The sequence below is a fragment of the Mesitornis unicolor genome, unplaced genomic scaffold (assembly GCF_000695765.1).
Source record: "Mesitornis unicolor isolate BGI_N332 unplaced genomic scaffold, ASM69576v1 scaffold4275, whole genome shotgun sequence".
In the NCBI taxonomy this organism is placed as follows: Eukaryota; Metazoa; Chordata; class Aves; order Mesitornithiformes; family Mesitornithidae; genus Mesitornis; species Mesitornis unicolor.
This window is the reverse complement of record NW_010184659.1, coordinates 103783-117816: the sequence shown is the minus strand read 5'-3', so window position 1 is coordinate 117816 and position 14034 is coordinate 103783. Positions and strand designations below refer to the sequence as shown.

Below are 14034 nucleotides of genomic sequence, written 5' to 3'. Positions count from 1 at the left end.
TAAGAAAGAATTTCTTTTTACAGTGAGAACAGTCATTCACTGGAACAACTTCCCCAGGGATGTTGTGGAGCACCATGGCTAGAGGTTTTCAAGCTGTGACTGGACAGGATGCTTGATATTCTCATTTGGGCACCTTTTCCCATGAGAGGTTGGACCAGATGATCTTTTGAGGTCCTTTCAGCCTGGGTTGTTCTGTGATTCTGTGGTTAATGCTTTTGTATTTTTTTAGCACACTGCTCAGCTTAGGGTTTCTGCTCACTTTCAAGACTCGGGTCTCAGAAGAGCCTGAAGGCAGCCATGCCTTATCTCCATGTTGCAGATTTCTATTGACCAAAGTCAGAACAGGATTCAGTGGAGGACTCAGGATTTAACTGAGGCTGTGTATCAAAACCTCTCTTGATGAGAATAGATCCTGCCATTGGTTTGAGCCTGCCCAGGTGAGCTGCTTGAAGATCCTTGCAAATTATTGCAGTCTCCATCACCAGTGATTTGAACTGGCCTCACATATAATAAGTGTCGTGAGGTTAAGACTACATCTTCTGTAGACAAAACCCTGTTTACTGGTAAATCAGGGAGTAGAACAAGAATAAAGTGTCAATAAAAAAGGGCACATTCTCTGTACAACTGGTAAATATATTTTTGTTTAAAACTTTCATGTTCATTTTTAAGCTTACTGTGTTGTCTTTTATGTTCACAGGCATATTTTGAAAACAATAATTCTGGGCCAGATGCTCTCCTTGTTTATCTGTGGGACTGCTGTTACAAGCCAATACCTAGCAGAAAAATACCAAGTGAATACACCAATGTTTCAAAGTTTTATCAACTATTCTTTGCTGCTTCTAGTTTATACAACAATGCTGGCATTTAGGACTGGTATGTGAAATATGGGATGGGAGATTCTAGTTCATAATTTATTTTTCTCTTCTACATTTTCCTTTTAGATTTTGAAATTAAGGCGCCTACCTTAAAATTCCTGCTTTTTCCTGCTGAAATTCCTACCTTGTAATAACACATGGAAATGAATTTCACAGGTTAAATGTGCCTTTCATTTCATATCCATTTGAAATTATGTGCTCTTTGGTTTCAGGTCCTATGTTATGTGAGGAAAAACAGGTTTTGTTGTAACAAGCTTCTTTACCAGAGGCTATTTAGTATTCCTCTTATTTAGTTTACTCTTAGTCTTGTGATTTTTTCCCTCATGTGAAAGAATTTCTGTGCTTTTCACCATTTGCATTTTCTTCTCCCAGGCTGCATTTTGCTGTTACTGTATCTTTCTTAAGCAGGGGTGATCAAAATCGAGCATCTTAGTATTATTTATGCTTCTAAAAAGCAAGATTCCTCTGCAACATTTGGTTGAAAAGAAACTTAAATTGATTGCTGCTTTCTTCTAAACAGGCAGCGACAGTCTTTGGCAAATTTTGAAACAGCGGTGGTGGAAATACATTTTTTTGGGACTGGCTGATGTTGAGGCCAATTACATGATTGTAAAAGCCTACCAATACACAACCCTCACAAGTGTGCAGGTAAGGACCGATCTGTCTTTTTGAACTGTTGCTTTTATTACAGTTTTGGACCAGTTTCTGAAATGAGATTGATGGGACAGACATGGTAGCTATTTAAGCCTGAAAAAGCTTCTCAATATCTATTTTCTCTGTGCAGTACAGAGAAGAGCATCCTGCATCATGAATAGCAGTTCCAGGAAGCAGAGAAAATTGGCTGGTATTGCCCAGTGCCAGCTCTTGAGTTGAACTCTAATTATTTTGATAGAAAGCACTTCTAAGAGTTTGCTGACAGCCACTCAGGTTTTATTCCTGACACTAAAGTACAGATGTAGGAGCAGGTAACACTCACTCAGTACAGGTTCTTGCTGATGAGAGCAAGGCAGAACTCTTGCCTAGTCCTAGAAGATATGGGAGGCATCGTGAGATGTGACCCTCCATGTGAGGATGTACTGGGAGTTAGCCAGTGCTGCTGAACACGCAGTGAGGGACCAGCCCTGTGGTTTTTGGATGTGGCACTTCAGGCCCCTTTCTGGAAGAGATTGAGGGGAGCGAGGTCAGCGTGCCAGGCTCCTGAAGTGACAGCAGATGTTCCTCTGCAACGCCAGCTTGGTGCTGTGTCACTGCACTAGGATAAATCTTGCATTCTGAAATAGCTCTGCGAGCAGAAGGGCTAAGGCTGAAGTCACCCTACACAGAAGTAAGCTGCTGGAAGAGTTAGCGACTTCCTACTGCCTCCAACTGCGTGCTCCTGAGCTTCCATGTCCAAATCCCTTGAGCAAACTGGCTCAGGGCCCCTGAGCAAAGTCAGAGTAAACCCTGCCCTTTGCTGGACTGTTGGCGAGCCGTGTCAGGTCCAGATTAGCTCTGTGTGGCTCCATAGCTGCTGCTGGAACAAGGGAGGAGACGATGGAGAAGCAAGGAGGGAGCGTGCCCAGGGCGGTGCCAGCCTACGCCTGCTCTTACCAGTAGTGGCTCTGTGGCTGGGATCATGGCCACATATACGTGAACAGAAAAAACAATGTACCATACAGAACTGGCTGTTAGTTGGAAAGGGGTGTTTATCTGTCAGTGTTTGACAGTGTTAAAGTAACAAGGGTTAATATTTAAAAGAATTACCTGTAAAGCAATAAACTCTTGTGGTATGGGCTCCCTTTAGAGAACTGCAGTAATTTTTCTTTGCATTACTGAAGACCAGTAATGTGTGATTGTTGGATTATTATTGTCACATTTCTACTTTATACTTGTGTGTTACGACTCATTAGGCTTTTAATTTCCTTACAAATAATGCTTGAGAAATCAGAGCTTTGAGTGACAGTCTCAAATCAACTTAAGCTGATTATTGAGACACTGTTTGATCATACACTTTACAGCTGAAAAAGCTAGGACGTTGATCCAAGTTCTCAGAAGTAATAAAGCTATTCCCATTATTTGTTTCGTAGAAATTAAGAAAGTAGATAGAGTAGGTTGTCCTGTCCAGTTGCCAAGCTCAAGCATTTGCTGTACCTTTTTTCCATGTGGTAACCTTCAGACTGATGCTCCCTTATGTTGGTTCAGTTATTGTGAATTTGCTGTAACTGCCTGTTGCCATAATGTTTCTTGTGCATTCTCTGAAGTCACCGGTTTCTCACCACTGTCAGAAATGAGATACAGGACAAAAAAATAGCCTATTATTTACTCTAGTGCAAGGCATTTGCTATCTGTTGGTAGCAAGCAGGTCTGCAGCTACATCAGAACCTGTGATTCAGAGCACCCAGCCTGACGGCCTGTCTGCAGGACTGCCTGGGAGTGGGTGCCAGGGAGCATAAAAGCAATGCAGGCATATATGGCACCTTCCCAAATCCAGGGTAATCACTGTTAAAATGCTGGCTGGCTGGAGCTTCAGCTCAGCCCTGTGAAACTTATCTTCAAAGATCAGTTTTCTCAGCTCAGCAAGGAACTTCCATGTATTTCCTCACATGTGCTCACAAAAGCAGAACTGATTTTCCTTTAGTTATCAAACACCAGCACTGCACGGAAGGGGTTGGAAGATTTTGAAGGAGATAACATTGGGATGGCAATTGACATTTTTCTGTAAATACAGAAAATGGCTTTGGTCCACAACTGAACTCTTTCTGTTGGGCTGTGGCTGAGGCAATGCCAGGGAGAATTCTTACTGCTGGTGTCCTTTTGTAGCAAGACTTCACTGTGCTGCTGTTTGACCATGTATTTCATAGCAAAAACCAAGCAGCATAGCTGTGGTTTCATGTTGTTAACATGTTATTTGGCATAATTAGTATTTGCTTTGTAGATAATTTGAGTGGAGGAATATTATAGGCAGCTGTTGACAGAGTATCAGCTGATGGAAGAGTGCTAACCTCAACTGGAGAAAATGTAGGATGAGCCCCTAGGGCCCAGCTGGAGCCTGCCCTCAGGGAACCCTGTGGGGAAGCAAGCAGGATGAGCTGTTGAGCCTTCTTGCTCACAGAGCTGTCTGGAGCTGGAAATTATAAGCACTCAATGACCTCCAACAGTCTATGATAATTTATTAACCACATATTAAAACACCTTTTAATAATTTACTCGCCTTACCTTTAAAACCTCCTATGAACAGTGTGGCCAAAGCCTGGCTTGAGTCAAAACATTTGTAAATCAAATCACCAGGTTATCTGTTTTTTCCTTGTAAAAATACAGGCTAGAACTGAGTAACATGAGAGTTCACTGAGGCAATATGAATCGGTACTGTGGTACTGCTGTAAATGTCATAAAACTGCAATAAACAAACTTTATTCTTTTAAATTATTCCATTGACACAATTTATTGCAGTATTTCATTTGCTTTACACCTCTTTGATCTTGATCCTGTACAGAAGAGAGCATTTTCCACCAAAGAGCTCTCTAACATAGTAGATGAAGGGAAGGCAAGATCCAGTAGTTGGAAATCGGATTTCTTCTGTCTGTAATTGAAGGTAATTGTCCCCTGGAGCAGATTGCCAGAGCGTGTTCTTCATCATTTGGTGCCTGTGTGTCCTGGCTGCAGGTCCTCTAACCAGAATGCTGCTGTAGCTCTACAGGATGCTATTGGGCTGGATGCAGCAATTTCACATCTAGTGTTACTGAAAGAGCTTCTTGCTCATTATGTACTACTCCCTTACATCCTAACTGAGAAATTTTTTTTAAAGGATTTTTCTTCCACTATTCCTCGCTCTTTCTGATTGGGTTGAAAAACTGGAAGTTAGAAAGCTACGTGGTAATATCTCAATGGGGAAGTGAAGCTTACTTGTTAGCAGAAGAGATGTCCACTATCAGTAGGGTAAAAATTTTGATTTCTAATATTTGTAATATTTCTTGTTGTTCAATACTAGTCAAAAAAGTTAAATTTGGAGAAAACATTAGGTTTTTCTTGAGCCTAGACTAAATGTAAGATAGAGGAAAAGGCCTATGACTAAAACAGACTTTACAAACTGGACAAGCCTTCCAACTGGAGGCAATCCAAGGAGCAAAGGCAAATAAATTGAAGGATTAGAGGCACTGTTAGGATTTAATCTGTAATAACTCCCCTTAATGCTTGTAAGACTTTAATATGTGTAGTTATGAACAAGTAAAACCAGATGTATCATGAAAGTCTTGCGAGTTTGGTTAAAACCTGTGGGAGCAATGGCTGAACTAATGGAAGCCAGCATAGGAGACAACTGCGGTGGTGCATTTATCGAGGCAGAGATTGGCAATGACCATTAAGGACTAAGAGCTCTTGTCTGGACTGTAATAGTTATGCCCCATTTCTATTGACTTGGACCTAATACTCTGTAAAGACTTCAAGAGGCCAAGTTTTAAGGGCTGACATTTGAGAGTAATTTGTGAGCAGTCTTTGGAAGGCTCGCTGTATGTTCTGCGGTAGACTGTTCCCTTAAATAGTTTCATGGCACTCTACTGTGACAGATCAGAAAACACAACTTTTTTTCCTCTGGACAAATTCAGAAACGAAGTCTATTTTGTTGAATCAAATATTAAACTAATTATGATTAGTTCAATGTTCTTGGTATTATTTGGTTATTCTAGAACATTATGCCCATCTTATGATGCAGCCTATTTTTCTTTATTAAGTACACAGCTAACTCTTTTTATTTTTTTGTAATAAAGGAGAATGGATAGAAGATGGGTGGTTCTAACAACAAGGCAAAGATACACAGGGTTTTTAGGAACATAGAGGGGATAATAAAGAAAGGAAAGACACATCAGTCTCACTGCTTGTCATGGAGTGTATGTGTCTGTTAATTGGACGTGGATGAGTTAGAGCGGGTTACCTGCTTCTGGCTAATTGAGAGTCAGCTCTAACAGAGTAATGAAAATGCATTGGTGGCTTGTACGTGCTTTTGTGGGAAGCTGGAAGATTGGGAAGGTGACTTTAGGAAAGCTGTTCTTCCCTTACTATCTTCCTTATACTGGTTTTGCACATGGCTTCCAGCACATGTGCTTTTTGGGTGTTTTTTTTTTAGTAGGATCCAGTTGGGGTAAAAAAAAAAAGTCAAAACCAAAATTGCAGGGTCACATCCTTGTCTTAGTCACTTCAATGTAAAATCATTACTTGTATTCTTCATTAGTTCTGAATTTTTACTTTGTGTACATGGAGCCCTAAATTCTAGTTACCAGTTTGAGGAGGAGTCAAAAGATAAGCTAGAAAAGGAAATGTTGGTGAACTATCTCTTTGTGTTGATGTCACAGGCGGCAACGTGGTTTTAGAACAACATCCTAGCATTCATTTGCGAAGCTGCAAAGATTGATTAGCTCCATCATTAGAAGGGTTTCTAGATCAATGCCTTCCTACAAGGAATTAAATTAATTCACTGAGATTGCTTTGCAGCTTTCACAAACTTCTGATAGTGTTGGAAAGTAAGATCCTGTACATTTGCTTTTAGGATAGTGCAATCCAGATTTGGGGTGGGTTTCTAATTCCAACCATTTCTCTGTACACACAGCTGCTGGACTGTTTCGGGATTCCTGTGCTGATGGCTTTGTCGTGGTTCATTCTCCGTGCAAGATACAGGCTGATCCATTTTCTTGCTGTTGCCGTCTGTTTGCTGGGTGTAGGAACAATGGTGGGTGCAGACATTTTGGCAGGGAGGCAGGACAGCGAAGGTAAGGAGTCCTTTATCGCTTGGGGGAAGAGCAGAGAGGCAGTTCCTATGGTGGGCTAACTTGTAAAGGAGAAAGGGAAGCAAATGCAGGGGGAATGGATATAGTTTTATTTTAAAAGAGAATAGGAAAAGACATGCTGCTATTTGTATTTCTTGTCCAAGAAGATAGTGGCTGAGGAGATGCTGTTTTTATAGGGAGCTGTGGAATTTCTTTGCTCATAGGTTTGGATTATTTCTTCCACCTTAAAAGAGAAATGCTTGTGTTAAGCTTAATTTTGCTGCTGTTCTTCAGACCTGATGAAAGGCCTCATTCGTGAAAGCTTGTTCATTTTACTAATCACGTAAAATGGTCTAATAAAAGGTGTTGCCTCTCCCTGCAAACCTTGTCTTGCTTACACAGTATCAACCTGCTGGCAGCCAAACTTACTTGATTTGCACTTTTCTATGAGCACCAATTGCAAATAAAAGATACTTAACAGCAGCTGACTTCTCTGAGTTACCTTTGGCAGACCCAACAGAAATGGTTGACGTATGCCCAAGACCCACAGGTCACAGCCAAGGCTTGCTGCGGGAGAGCAAGAGGAGACGTGAGCAGGGTGCTGCGAGCTCTGGGAGGGAGGCTGGGTTCTGGACACCAGGGTCTGATGGTGCAGATGAGGACAGGTCTCATCTTCTCTATGACAGATGCCTAAATCAACCCATATCATAGCAATCTTATTTTGAGTAAGAATTTTGAATTTTCAGAGACAGTGGGTAAGAGTCAAGGTAAATTTCAAGAGGAGAGGAATGGGCATTGCCTCATCAGGCAGCATAGAGATAAGCCACTCTGGCATTATTCTGGGGCCTTACTGTAGGTAAGGTCAAGGCAAACTGAGGTTTAGATTTAATGCTATGTGGTACAAGTATCTCAGTCCCGAGGGAGAAAAATCTTCTTTCGCTGAGACTTCAGGACAGTTGTGCTTTATTCGCTGACCTGGGTATTCTTACTACTGCTTACCTTCGTATTTCAGACATATTTTGTTAGTGATTGCCAGCTGGCTCAGAGAAGGACATTTACAGTCAATTCAAAGACTTAAACAACAGCGATCCTCTTGCTGTTTAGCTGATGCATAATGGCATTTACTTACGGAGGGGTTGTATCACAGGGAGCCCCATTTGCACAGTGTAAATAAATCACAGCCGGGTATGTGATACCACCCATCTGCAGTGCCTGCTTAAGACCTGTCGTAAACCTGCAGCTGAGTCCAGGTCCCACTGAAATCAATTGACTGCATTTAGCAAGACTTGGATCAGGCCTTACTACAAAAGCAGGGGCAATGTTGAGAAAGGTGGAGAGCTTCTCTAACCAGGAATTTTCTCAAGTCCTTACAGTGCATAAGGTCAGCAGAAGTAGAATTGGGCCTAGAAATAGACAACAGAGCAGTGGCTTGGTCAAGATAAGATTTAAAAGCAAGGTTTAGCTCGTTCCAGACTGTGTCAGGTGAGGTGGGAAGGCAGCAGAGTCCATGCTTGGACACCAAGCCCCTCATCTGCCCACACAGGAGGTGTTTCCTTTCCCCTGACCCTGGAAGGTGCTAGGAAGGCAGAGATGTTAGAGATAAATTTGCTTGTCTTTTTAAGGAAAGTTAAAAAGTGTTTGCAGCATTACCCTTATTGTGGATTAATATTTCTGTACAGGTAGTGACGTGGTGATTGGAGATGTCTTAGTGCTTCTTGGTGCTTCTTTGTATGCCATTTCTAATGTGAGTGAGGAGTACATTGTGAAAAATCTGAGCAGAGTGGAGTTTCTAGGAATGGTGGGCTTGTTTGGGACTATTATCAGCGGTCTACAGCTGTAAGGATCTAATATTTATTTTAAAACTAATTAAGAATATTCTACAGATGATTGTTTGTCTACCATGAAATGATGATGTTGTTAAATTAATTCTTTGTTACATCTGCATTTGGCCTATATGGGAGTTTTTCTGCTTGAATTTTAGTTTTGTTACTGATCAACATCTGTTTTATTTCCTTTTTATTTGTACTACTCATATTGCAAGATTTCAGCTTTAGAATTGCTGTAATTGAACACATACGATACTTGGCTGTAGTTTTGTTTTGTTGATCTTCATGAGGACAGTCAGTATGCTGAGAACTGTTCACAGGAATGTATTTCTTAATGGATTTTCTCTGTGGAAAAGTTTAGGAGATAATTGTTAGCAGGAGGTCTTTCATATTAAACATCAGTTTAAAATCGAGCCGTGTATACTCTTACAAATAACCACATTAGAGTAACAGACCACATGCATTTAAGTCTATCTAATGAATTTTACGTTCCTAATTTCTCATCATTATAGTTAATAATTTCCTCAAATGGGTATCAAATAAAACAATCTCTGAAGGATGAAAAAGCCTGGGAAGAAGGCATAAGAATTAAATAAATGTGCTCCTGACTTTCAGGCACTTTAATTTTCAGGTCTTTTTTTTCATGCTTGTTAGATGTTGGAGTTAGTGTCATTCAATAAAACTTAAAGGGATAATAAATCATAATGTTTCTTATATATTTTGTTAATTAAATTTTCTATTTTAATATGGTCTAATTTTTTTCTTTTTTACTGTATTATGTCTGTTCTCTAGAGCCATTGTGGAACGTAGGGAGATAATGGCAATTCAATGGAACTGGAAAATTGGTATGTGTATGACAAAATGATGTGCATTTTTACAGAACACTGGAAAATTATAATCATTTAGGCTTTGAATGCTGGGGTTTTAGCTTTCTTTCTCTGGATATTAAGCAGCATTCGTATTATATTGTCACAAAGTTATTTTCTGCAAACATTGCAGCTCACCAGAGAGAGAAGATTTGCAGGACCGAACATTAAAATCTTTGAGCTCAGGTTTTGCATTTTACATATGGCATGAAATACTGGAAGAATGAATTTTGTGACCCATTTTGACTACAGCAGATTTGTATGTTAAGAAGTGTGGCTTTAAATTTCTTCAGTCACCTCGTACGTTAACTGGGAAAGAACAAGAACTTTCTTGATAAATACAGTAGATTTGGCAATGCAGGGTAGTCTTGGAAAAGAAGTGTTTCTGTCATGTTTTTCTTAAATTTACATTCCCATATCTGTTAGGAGACCTTATCCTAAAAGGTAAAAATATGTGGTTTAAAAGCATCTGAAGAATATCGTTCTTTAAAATCATTATTTTGTGCCTTAGGAGTAAATTGTCATCTTGTTTCACAGGATTGCTGTTCACAGTATTTGCCCTGTGCATGTTTGGGCTGTACAGCTTCATGCCAGTGGTGATAAAAGTTACCAGTGCAACCTCAGTCAACCTGGGTATTCTGACTGCAGATCTCTACAGTCTCTTCTTTGGGCTTTTCCTCTTTTTCTATAAGGTAAGTACCTTCATTCTTTCCCTTTTTTTATGTTTTTACTCCAAAATTATAAACAAAACATAATGTTCTTAAAAGTCCCTGCGCTTGTATGTTTCTACAGCTTGTATCATTCATCATTGGCAGGTGTTAGCCAGGAGGAGTCATGTTTAGTTAATGGCATAGCAATGCACCATTAGGTGGACAGTGGTTTTCAAGCAATTTCACACTTCATGAAACATGTTAGAATTAATGTTAAGAGATAGTAAATAATTTCCCGAGGTGTTTAAATGGTAGAGTTTTTGCTGTAATACCTGTGTGAAACTATCTTAGGTTTGGTTCATCTCACCAAGTGTCCAAAGAGAGGATTCGACTCTCCCTGTCCTGAGAGACTTTGGTGTTGGAGAGGAGCAGTTTGGCTTGATTTCCAGAAATTAATACTGTCTTTTAGAAATTTAATCTGTTCATTACAAACATCTTGGGAGACAAATTGAGCTCTCTCGGTGCTCCTACTAAGGAGTGACTGAAGGAATGGGAAAAAAAACCAAACAAACATATTATTCTGTATGCTCTCCAAAAGGCAATTACTTTTATTGCTCACTAAAATATTTTGATAGTCTCTATTCAAGCTAAATTATGGTGCTAAAAACATTTCATTCCACCCTACACTTTTCATCCAGAATAATTTGAGGGAACCTTGCTTGTTACAGCAATTGGAGTAATGCAGTCAGTCGCTCGGTGACTGGGAGGGCTTAGTGAGAAGCTTGTGAACTTTGCTTAAGAACTTAATTTGTATTATTCCGTGTGGTTGCTTTCTCTTCATCATTATGGAGAGCCAGAAGCTTTTAGGTCAGATTTATTTCTGAGAATGATGGCCAATTTATTTTACAGTGCAAAGGTCTGGTAATGGTAGGATCTGTCTACAGCTAGATTTTTCTTTTCAAGAGCCTCTTAAGTCAGCTTCCCTCCCTGTTTTGGCTTCCAGAATTTGCACCAAGCTACAAAGCATTCATTAAAAACAAACGTAGGAAGCAAACCGTACTTACATTCTGACAATTTAAAAAATCCTTTCTAAGTCACTTCCAAACATGTATTTTGGCACCCAGGTGCCTTAACTCAAGAAGCGATTATAAATTTATATTATTAATAATAAAGAGGATGAAGAAAGCAAGAGCTTTGAAAGGAATGTAATAAACTTCTAATCTTCAGGACTTTTAGCTTATTTTGAGGAGTGGTTTTTCTGGGAGCAGGCCATCCCATAATTACTAACTGTGGGGTATTCTGGCAGCAAAAAGGAAAAATGAATTAGAGGAGACTTTGGGGTAGTATTATGAGAGAATTTAACATATTTATTAAAATAGGAACTAACATCTGTGGTTAGAAACAATGAAATTACAAAAAGGGAAGCAATAATAATACTGCATCTTTAGTAATCAGGGGATATGAGATATCTTGGGAACCAAGAACTGAGAGAGCCTGACTTTGTAGAAGAATCTTACTGCAAAGTTAACCATGTAGTTTCTTTACCTATGAGGCAAAGAAACCAGGCAGGACATCTTGTGTATTAAAAAGTGTGTTAGACACAGAATTCTACAAACAAAAATGAACGGAATCATGCTCTATTCCCCCTTACCAAATGATATTTTTCAGCAAGCCACTGAAGGCCCAGCTGGGCTGTGGAGCAGAGTGAGCCACTGAGGCCTCTGCATTGCTGTGGTCTGTGGGCCCAGGAATTGATGAGGTTTTGACTTGTGCAGTGTTTTGGTGAAGCGCTCAACTTCTCAGCCCCAACCATGTGAAAATGTGAATTTTGCATACCTGCTTTGATGAGCTCTTTTTTTTACCTTTTACTTCATAATGAATCTTTGCTGTGTTTATTCTAATAAGCCCTTTATATAGATACCTGTAATCCTTCAAGAGATATTAAAAAAAGTCTCCAATTGCTTTTGTGGTATAAATGCTTATGGAAGGCAGTATACTGCAAATACAGACACTAGATGGAGTTACAGTCCTCTAGTAACATTTAGTCTTTTTTTAGGCTTGATAGTGAGAGTGGGGATATAAGCTGCACAAGTACAACTGAAGTCAGTGTTTGAAGTAATGAAGTTGCTGAAGTATTTGAAATTGGAAAAAAAAAAAAGAGGAAAAAAAAAAAAAGAAAAAACCCACTGAGCCCTTGCCAGAAATGAAAGGAAGTTAGGAAAATAAGTGTGTAGGCCTGTTGGAGCAGCATGGTTAAGGTTCACCTGTGTCAACAGCTGCAAACACACAGGTAGGCCTTGAATTGCAACTATGCTGCAACAGCTTTGGCACCCAGGCTTGGTGACTGAGACACCAGCTGCCCTGTACACACTGCGAAGGGGATCTGGCAGTCACTGTGGCTGCTTAGTCCCACCTGCCAGCCACCATGTCCTTGCATGTGCACACATGTTCACTCATGGCCTTAGCTTGCACTCCGGAGAAGTTGTGCAGGTGCCTTGAAACAGACCCAAGCTCTGCCCTTTTGATGAGAATGGGTCAGTCAGGGAGGAGTAGTACCGTGGGCGCTGCTGCTGCCTCCATCAGGACATCTTCAGAGCTTGGTGCTTCCTCCTGTGCATTGAGTGAACACTTGAGTCCAAGTTCCTCCAGGCCAACAGCCAAGAAGGTGAGGAGAGGGCATATATCGCAAGGCCTCTGTGTTTCAGCCTGCTTTGCCTTTTGAATGTTGCTGTCCAAGGGTTTCTGAGCCAAGTGACTGCCCGCTAGGAATTGCAGCGCCTTAATTGTAGATGCCTCAGTCTTTTCTAGATCAGAGTCCACTGTCCAGGTCCTACCATTCATTTCATCCAGCTCTGCTGCTTGATGAACTAGAACATATTTTTCAAGCACACCTAAGGAAGCTAAGAAGGTTAAGGAATATTGACAGTGGGATGTAGGATGCGCTGTGTCCTTCATCCTACTGTTTAATCAGTGTGTTTGGCAAAGGCACTACAGAGGATTTTAACAAATCTGCTGAAAAAGTGTTCCTGGCTGTGGATAACTTGAACACTTTGTATTATTGAATCTGGTGTTATGAAGTAAGCGTTTATTTTTCTGTCAAGGTGGATGAATCTCTGCAATCGTTTGACTTCTAACAGGCAAGTGAATGATAGTAAATCAAATGCCTGATGTACCTCAGCAGTTCATACTCTTGCCCTCACACCACTCTAATGGAGCACAAATGCCAATCTTGTAAAAGGAGCCCCGGTCTCCTTCTCTTTGAGGACCTGCTGGGTGTAGAGAACAAACCAGTTTTGGTCCAGTAATAACGTTATCTAGGTGGTTAAGAGAGTTGTGCAGAGAACCAGCTGCTCTGGTGATGCAGTAGGATTGAGAGATTCATCTCTTGCCAGGAGCTGAAATATTTGGCTGTGCTGAAACAAAATTGTCAAAGGGGTACAGCGATTCAGCATCCACGTGTGTAAACAACTATCCTTCAGTATCGCCCTTTCTACAGCCACTTGTGCTCTTGTTAAGATTCTTGTATGTAGACCTGAGGGAACTCCAACAGTGTTAACCAACTGGCAGCTTGCATCTGTCAGTGAATGGAGATGTTGAACTTTGTCTTTCAAACCTGAATACAGATCATGGTGATAATCCTCACTGAAATAATTTTTAAAAGGAAGGGTAGCTTTCACATTCTTAAAACAAGGCAGCATTGACATGTTTTTACATCAGACAAGGCTTAATGCATCTCTTTCTTTCCTCTGCCAGTTTTCAGGTCTTTATATCCTGTCCTTTGTTATTATCATGGTGGGCTTCATCCTGTACTGCTCCACTCCAACTCGAACGGCAGAACCCACCGCCTTGCCACAGCCCACCAGCAGTGGCTTGGACAACGCTGCACTAAAGCTCGAGGAGAACGACAGCGAAACTCTGGCCATAACTGTACAGTTCACAAGAGGAGAAACGGTGGTGGTCAGCACTGATTAAGGAAATGGCAGCATTTCAAAATAGAGCTTTTATTTTTACTGCCAAATTTCCCTCAAATATTAATCTGGAGAATTGTTCTACTGCCAAGGTATATGTCATGCTGCTCTGGT

At 40.5% G+C, this 14034-nt stretch overlaps 1 protein-coding gene across 1 annotated transcript; it reads left to right on the top strand.

Annotated features, from left to right (window-relative positions):
- Positions 1 to 697: 697 nt before the first annotated feature.
- SLC35F2 (solute carrier family 35, member F2) lies at positions 698 to 14019 on the top strand (the record flags this gene model as incomplete). Its single annotated transcript, XM_010184526.1, has 7 exons — positions 698 to 873; positions 1396 to 1523; positions 6454 to 6613; positions 8290 to 8446; positions 9229 to 9281; positions 9840 to 9994; positions 13706 to 14019. Coding segments are annotated over 7 exons (1048 nt in total), but the record flags the coding sequence as incomplete, so codon positions are not given.
- Positions 14020 to 14034: the final 15 nt, after the last annotated feature.